Raw genomic sequence first — 8,450 nt, 5'->3', positions numbered from 1 at the left:
TAGGTGTGCCTGCTTGAGCAGGAAGGTTGGACTAGATGATCTCTAGAGGTCCCTTCCAACCTTAAATATTCTGTGAATCTGTGAATCTGTGAATCTGTGTCTTTACCTTCACCAGGGCGACCGGCTGCCTTCCAGGCTGGTCCTGCAGCATCCCCACGAGGAAGCTGGAATGCCGACCTGCTCCGGGAAGGGCAGCCCAGCTCCCTGCCTGCTTTCCCGTTGGACACATATTCACCCTACACCCGCTCCTGGCAGTCACAAAAATCCATCAAGGCCCTGGTGAGAGGTCAGGGCAGCTCTGGCTCTTGGTCCCAACACAGYTGCGTTGGGTTTGGCCATCGCTGTCTCCGAGATCCCGTCCAACGTGAGCCCACGGAAAGATTCCCAGTGCCGAGGGCTTGGGAAAACGCCAGCCTCAGTGTTCACAAATTGACACGCGTTTCCAAATTGCCCAAATGTTTGGCTTTTACATTTCCTCCAGTGACACGTCCCAGGGTTTTAACCTAAAAGGTCCTTTTTTTTTTCCTCCAGAATTAGGCTGCTGGTGAGGAAAAAAAMACCCTATAGAAACAGGAAGTTGGAAATTATCAAAGGAAAATATTTTCATTGACCTAGAGAGATCTTACCCTGCACATTTTTGGTTSAAAAAATTTTTCAGGACTGACTATTCGTCCCTCAGGAGAGATAAGAAATACTGTTGGTACCTCAAAAAATGTTGGCAAAAGCCAAAAAGCTCTTAGTTACCGATGTCCATTTTTAACCTACCACCGAGCATCACTTCTTGTGGGTGACACTTGAATTCCCCTCACAGGCTGCTGTTGGGTTCAGCGTTGCTGTCAAGATAGAGATAACACTATTTCCTTGGGCAGAACCTGCCCCAGGTGCTCTGTTCTGCTTTCAGCTCTTCCCTGAAAACAGTCCTAGGGAGCGTCTGATATCAGGTGCTTTGGTTATCCCCCTCTTCAGGAAAATAAAAGATTTCTTTTTGACTTCTTAAAAAGATTTTTTGGGTTTTTTTTTTCTCCACCCTCTGGAGTGGATGGTTCTGCCGAGCATTTCTATGAAGAAATAAATAATCTCCACTGGGTAATGGCCAGGCATGCGAAAGTTTCAACCTCAGAAGTGAGTGTTTTCAAAAGTTATTCGCTTATGAAAAGAAGGGTTATAATGGGAACCGTTTCACTGCCGTAATTATAACGCTGCAAACAGAGCCCGCTGCAATACATAACGTTATCAAGCGCCTGTCAGCGTTTAATAGAACTCTTAATTAACTGCTAGGGAGGAGCCTGGCAAAAAAATTACTTTCAAGAAAACTTTTGGGAGCTGCATAATTTCTTTTTTATTTTGTTTTTAAGCTTGCGTGTATGGGAGCCTTCATAAAGTTCATAGGACAGACTCAACACAAGACACAAGCGTGTATCTTGTTGGCATCACTCAGCGGTGGGATTTTCTTTCCTGCTAAATTCCATAATCCAGAAACAACAATAATGTTTGCGTTGGGGCCGGGCCAGACCCTTCAGATCTGGATTTTCGGCCTCAGCCGAGGTTTGGGGTTGTGCGGAGCCGGGGGGAGGCTGGCGGGTAACCTGCCCAGCCGACCTTCCCCTGCGCTTCGCCCTCCTCCTCCTCGCCAGCTCTCACCAGCAACGGGGGGTTCCCGTCTCCCTTTTCCCGTGGGATGAGGCTGCTCCGGCAGCCCCAGGGCCCCCGCTCCAACGATCCCTGCGGGGACGTGATCCCCGCGGGGATTCGTGTGTTTTCCTACCGCTATTAGTGCCGCGTGGCCCCGCRTGCGGCGGGACCCAGCCTGGACAGAGATAAGGGGGTGATAAGGCCGCTGGCGGGAGCCTTCCCGGCGGCGCGCGGGGCCTGGCCGCTCGCTACCTGCACGCCGACACCAGGGAGTTTTAATCGTGCTGAAACCCAAGGGYTCAGTTCCCAGCTTTCCTCAAGGAATTTTTCTGGGATGCATCCGGGGCTGCGCTGTGTGATCCGGCGCCAGTCGGGGCTCTGGGCCCTGCCACCCCTGTGGGCCCAGCATCTGGATGGCGAGCCCCGCCAAGGAAAACCGTCCCCGGCCTCAGCTTCCCAGCACCTTTACCGCAGAAAATTCCAGGAAAATGCACAGGAACGCATCCACATAAGTGGATGGTGAAGGGAGAAGCCGCATCCCGGTGTGGCCGCTCTGGCAAAGAGCCTCTGCGCTGCCGGGTTTGCCGGGAGAAGCGGAGGCTGCCGGGAGCGGCCGCGCTCGGAGCCCTGCTGCCTTCGGAGGCGCGAGCATCCCTTGCCAGATGTCTCCCGTAAAGCTGCAAGTACTTTATTTTAATAATAAGGCCTTAATGTATTCATTAAAGGCTCCCAGTGACCTGGGATGAATTTCCCCGCTATTGTAAAGGGCTGTGGGAATCTGGAAACCGCGGCATTACAGTTAATAACTTTAATTTTACAAGGCCCAAAATAGACAACTGAAAAAATACACAAACTCACTGTTTCCAATTAAGACGGGATTTCTTCTAATTCCTCTGCCACTGGCATTCCTGTTTAGCAAACAATATCAACAGATCCTCACCCGGAGACAAGAGGAAAAGCAAACAGCCGCCTTCCGCCTCCCCGTTGCGAGGAGGAGTCCAGGAGCCTTCGTCCTCACCGAGTGTCCGCCACCAAGAGCCGTGGCCTGTTCAGCAGCCTGGGCTCTGCAGACGACAGACACTTTGAGTAAAACTCTTCATTTTCAGCCCAAATCAGGCATCCTGGGGAGGAGAGGCCTCTTTCCTCCGCTTCCTCCTTCCCCTCGGCTCCATCCTCTCCGGAGATATCCGGGATATCCGACCGGACGCGTGGTGGCAGAGCTAAGCCTCTGCTGCCGAGCGCGTCCGAGGCGACCCCGAGCCTCCTGTCCCTTATTTCCCATCCCTGCACACGGGTCTGCSACCGGCTTCCTCCCATCAGGGCCTTGACTACAGCTGGTTGAAAAATTCCCCTCTAACTGTTTTCTAGCAGATCGTTTTTCAGTTGAAGGCTACCTTAAAAATATAAAAAAGGGTAAAAAAAAAGAGCTCTATTTTCATGGAAAATTGCCTAGCTTGTCAAAAGCATAAGGAACCTGAAAACCAGGGGGTTTTGGCCACCAGCTGCCAGAGCTTGGTTTTAACCGAAAAACCATGGTTTTCATTTTTTTAAGTGAAAATTATTAAAGAAAACTTTCAGAGAGAATAAATCCCCTTGCTTTCGTTAAGAGCGTTTGCGGGGCGATGGCTCCGCTCTGCTCCGTGTCGAGTGCCTGCCTCGAGAGACCTGTCAGGGAATGAAACGGTCACCGGGCACAAGGGAAGGAGCTGGCGCCGACCAGGGATGCCCGAGCGGCAGCTCCGCGGCGCTACGTGATTCATTTGCAGCCTGACGTTGGATTAAGAGCTGGGCATCCCCCTGCACGTCCCGCTCCAGCCCTTAACGTGTTTATCAGGGATGTGGAGGGGAGGATGGAGGAGGAGGGGGCAGCGGGCACGGACCCTGCGGGATCTGCTCGTGCCCCGCGCAGGGATGTGGCCCTTGCTCCTGCCTCCAGGGAAGTAGATGGAGGCTCCTTCTGGAGCCCGGGTGCCCCCTGGGGAGTCACCTCCTTGATGCACTTGCAGCCTCCTGCCCCTGTCCCGAGGGGCGATGCTCAGCTGGGAACCACATGCTGGGTGCCACGGGCACCCTTTGGACCCCCGGTGGCTCCGTGGGCTCCGGCGCCCACGTGGGCCGGCAGCGAGCGCGGCTCTGCCGCCCCATCTGGAGCCCATGCACGGCAAGTGGCAAGATTTATATCGTGCTGAAGCATTCCACAGTTTTGAGCACAGAAATGATTGAACTCCAGATGTTAACAAGATGCAGGGCCCTTTTTTTTATTATTAAAAACGTGATTTCTTGTTTTGCTCATGACAAAACCCATCAGATTAACTTATTAGGAGCGGAACTGCCATGAGCTCGGKTGGAAGCGAGGGCTGCCGAGGCTCGCTGAGAGGTTCCCAGGGCCTGTGCAGAGCCTGGCCAGCTCCTACGGAGCCAGGTCGTGGCCAGTCGCTCCTCCGAGCGGAACCAGGGGCAGAACGTGGGCCAGGACCTCCCTGTGCCTCAGTTTCTCCATCCTTCAAGGAGGACATGACTCAAGGTCCAAGGGAAAGCCCTGAGTCAATGCTCCCTCTCTCAGCTCCTCCGAATCCAAGCCTTTAGGCAAAGGCTCTGCCACTTCACCAAATGCCACAGGGTCCCCCCTGCCAGAATAATTCAGCAGGCAGCAATCTGGTCCTGAGCTCCTTCCCAGAGGGCCTCAAAATGACCCAAATTTCACTCCCCCTTGGAGAAGAACCAACTTTCAGAGACCCTCCAGCCCCTGCAAGCCATAACTGCTCCCCTCCACGCAGATGTGTCAGGAACATCCTCCAGTGGCCGGCTAAATGGCACGGCCAACATCTGTACCCCAGAGAAGGATGGGCTGGGGGCCTGCCTGCAGCTGTCACCTCTCCACTGCTTCACCCAAGAACTTCATCACAAGCTCACAGCACACACCACAAGATCAAACAGGTACGCGATGGCCTCACAGCCTCCCCACAGCCCCAGCAGCTCCCACAGCTCTGTGCTGGGAGGAGATGAAGTGCCGTGGGCTCTGCAGCGGAGAGGACCCCAGTGTGCTCAACACGGGACCCTCCAGAGCGAGCTGCTCATCCCTGACACCCAACTTCTTCCAGGACCTGCAGGCTTCCAGCTCCTCACCCCGCTTAGTTCAGGTACCGAGCAGCAGGATGCAGAGATGCCTCTGGCTTTGGCACAGGTTAGCTGGGCACCAGAGGCTCTCCCAGAGCTCCGACCCCACTCCCTTTCCTCCAGAGCTAACTGAAAGAGCATTATTTAATTCTGTGCACAAGAGCATCAGGAGGAAGGGAAAGCAATACTCGACTTTCCCCAAAAGTATTCTTCCCAGAAAGCTGTTTATGACTGGGGTGAAAGATGCATACCAGCCTAAATGCCATCAGCCAGCCTGGGGCATCAGCCAGGGGCTGTTATCAGGGAAATACCTGTGGAATACCCCAGCAGATCGGAGCAGCCGAGCTCCTCTGGTACTCAGGGCTGCTTCCCCGCTCTTGGCACCGTGCGCTTTGCTTGAGCACACTTCAAAGAGGCTGTGCTGTGGCAAGAACGCTTCAAAAATATCATACTCCCATGTGTTATTCCAATAGTATGTGCTAGGAGACTCCTCCTCGCCAGCTATTTGCCTTCCTGGGCTCCCCTTAGAGGCACAAACGCAGGAATAGAGAGAGCCCTTGGGGCAACAAGCGGCACCCTGAGCCTGTAAGACGGCGCACGATGAGCACCGTGCTGTACCCGSGCTACCAGCCTCCTCCTCCTGCACCCTGTGCTGTACCCGGCCTGGGGGCACAGCAGCCCCTCGGGGCCCCAGCAGCACCAGGTCTGTTCAAAAGGTGGGAAAACTCAAGCCATGGGAGTCCCCACTTTTACAATTTCCACTCTGAATGAGCACGATGTGATGCTCCAAGGCAATATCCTCTCCCTACAAGAACATATTTGGCTGGACCACACAGTGCCAGTTCAACCCTCAAGATAAGTGTCCACATATTGGGGCAGAAAACGCAGTATTAGTTAAATTAAAGCACTGCAGAAGTTTGCCATTGGGGCTTTTGTTCCTGGAGGAAAGAGGGCATGGAGCAGCATTGGAAACCTAGAGAGCCAAGCTATTATTTTTTAATAGAAAGCTCAGATTTTGCAACATATGAAAGCCATCACACGAGCCATGTAAACGTACCAAGGAGTCTAGACAGTTGGAGTCCCCTTGCTCAGCTCGGTAGTAGGGAAGCATTGCAAATATAGGCATCAATAGGGAGCTGGATGTGGAGCTCATTCAATACTTATGGCAGCGTTTGCTGTAATAGTAATCAGTAACAGTTAATATAACTTACAGTAAATACCAGATTGCCATTTAAGAGTGTTAATATGTAACCTATAAAACATAAGTTTGTGCAATTACACTGATAAATTTCCAATCAGCAGTGAACAGAGATAAAATCTGTCCACAGATCCTTACATGGGAAGGAAAAGGAAAAAGCCAAACATGCAGCTGAAAGCAGAAATTGCAGGAGCGGGTGCTCCTGGCAACATCAAACAGTGGGAAAAGGGAGAAAACACAAAGCAACAACAAAAACTCCCCCAGACTCGCACAAATTCCCAGCACAGCCCTCCTGGAGCGAAGCGGTTTGACACCAAGCAAGGTCACCACAGGCTCCATCAACCTCTGAGCTGGTCTCTCCCTGGGCTTCAGTCACATGGAGAGACTAGGAAGATTCCCCAGTTCAAAGGTGGAGTTTTCCTTACATGTTTTCCTTACACATATACACGGGCACATTTTTCCCAATTCATAATACTACTAAAGMAGTAAGCATTGAAAGTGCCCCACCAGAACCATTTGCAAGCTTGGAGTGGGCATGGCTGGATGCTTTGGCCCCTCAGATGAACAAAATACATTGGCATCCTCCTCAAAAMCTTTTTTTTCCCCTAAATGCCACAAATTGACCTATTTAAAGGGTAAACGTTACTCGGAAGGACCAACGCTCCCAACTGCTGAGAGTTGAGGGCATCTCACTGACTCACGGCAACTTCTCTGAYTTCCAATAGTTGCACCTACCCTAGAGAGCTCCTTCCTGGCATGAAGAGGCCGTTAGGAACAGGAACGAACCTACCAAGCATCTCCGGTAGGATCAATGTGGATTTTTAGGGCTGTTTCTGAGCAGAYTGGGGCTCTGACATCTTTTCCCCTTTCAAAACCACCTCTGAAAGTTTTCCCTACCTTGGCGGACGTGGCTGGAGGAGCCAAATGGGGCCAACCAGGGCTTAAACTCCAGTATTCGGCTGCATGCTGACATGATCAAGTCATCTGCGAGTAATTAGAAAATACAAACACTCACAACAGAGCTTCAGTTCCTATGCTCAGCAAGACATTAATGGGCTTTTCCTCGGCCAGAAAATCCTTATTACGGTGATAAATTATTAGTCTTTTTTCCCCTAAACCATGAAACACAATGGAAAAATGACAAGAGGAGAAACATACCCATTTTTGGCAATGCTCACAGGGAGGAAGATGGAGCAGGAGTGAGCCCAGCGCAACAGGACAGAGCTCATCTCATCCCATCCCTCCTCCTCCAGCCCTGAGGCACCTTCACTGCCCAGGTCCCCAGCTCGAGTGGCCTGCAGGGACATGGACACATGTGGCATGTGCCAAGAATAGGCTGTCATGCCAGCCTGAAGGAGCCATCATTCCTCTGTGGTTTACCCCACRTAGATGACTACGATGGAGCCGCTTCTTACAGGATGTGGGAACTCAAACATGATCAGTGGGGGCTTCTTCTTGCCACCCACTCCTGCCAGCATGGAGACCTGATGGCTCTGCCCACTTGGAGAGCTCCACTTTGCAATGGGTCCGAGTGGGGAAGTCACTGCAGCTGGGTCTATCCACGCTGTCTCAGCCTATACAGATGGGATGTGGATGTGCCAGAAGCTGGTTGTGCTTCCGTAGGCATCCCACACTGGACAAACYGGTACCCGTGCAGATGTTGCTTCTTACTTGAGCGAGGGCAGTGCATGCATGAGGCTGATAGAAACTCGGAAGGAGCTGCTGTGGTTTGGCTCCCAGAGAAGTGTGATCTTCTCTTGCCCCAAAACAAGTCAGGGAAATTCATGAGAACAGCCTTTCTTGTGGGTTCCCCTGGCACTCGCGAGGCTGGACAGAGCTGGGAGGGAGACAGCACAGGGTCGTAAAACATGTCAGAGCTTTGGCCACATGATGCGAATCTTTGCACCGGGGGCTGCAGCCCGACCACAGCCTGAGTCAGGCTCAACGGCTGCCGATGTGCCTCCGGCACGCTCCCAAGGGCTGGCAGCCGCCGAGACGGCTCTCCAAAGCTCTTGGCTCCTGCCAGCCAGCAACGCTTAACCATCTCCAGCCTGGTACAGCAGAGATGTCTCCAGCTCTTCCCGACTGCTTGGAGCTGGGTCTTTTTTCCAGAGGCTCTCACCTTTGGGAGGCAGGTGTTGGACCATGAGCGTAGCCTTGTGACCTGCTCTTGCAGCACCCAACACTGCACAGGGGCAAGAAACCACACGTGGGGTGGGATCTGCCCAGACACCAGCGAGTCCCAAGAAGCCATCAGACAACTGAATCCACCAGCCCCTCATTTAGACCAAAGCTTTGCAAAGCTCCTCAACCATCCTTGGCCAGATCTGACCATCCAGAGCATTGCATCCAGGGCTTCATGCAACCGAAGAGCACCAAYGACTGCCGGGGGAGATATGGTTTGCATCGTTTAATCCCCATTTACAATAAAACGGTACAGCGGCTCTGCGGAGGGTAAGACAGCAGAGTTCAGCAGATTTTATCAATAACATCGCAGGATTCC

The 8,450-nt window shown here is 52.6% G+C and overlaps 1 protein-coding gene across 1 annotated transcript in view; it reads right to left on the bottom strand.

Annotated features, from left to right (window-relative positions):
* The window catches only part of GORAB (golgin, RAB6 interacting), a 24,076-nt gene extending 15,982 nt beyond the window's left edge, over positions 1–8,094 (bottom strand). Inside the window, exons 1-2 of the mRNA XM_026043752.1 lie at positions 8,070–8,094; positions 6,845–6,931 (exon numbers count right to left, since the gene is read on the bottom strand). Coding sequence (XP_025899537.1) covers positions 6,845–6,931; positions 8,070–8,094 — 112 coding nt within the window. The remainder of the gene's footprint in view (positions 1–6,844; positions 6,932–8,069) is intronic.
* Between the last annotated feature and the right edge of the window lie 356 nt (positions 8,095–8,450).

Source organism: Nothoprocta perdicaria, unplaced genomic scaffold (genome assembly GCF_003342845.1).
Source record: "Nothoprocta perdicaria isolate Ctin4 unplaced genomic scaffold, notPer1 scaffold_34, whole genome shotgun sequence".
In the NCBI taxonomy this organism is placed as follows: Eukaryota; Metazoa; Chordata; class Aves; order Tinamiformes; family Tinamidae; genus Nothoprocta; species Nothoprocta perdicaria.
Note: the sequence above shows the minus strand (reverse complement) of the source record. Positions and strands in the feature narration are given on the sequence as shown.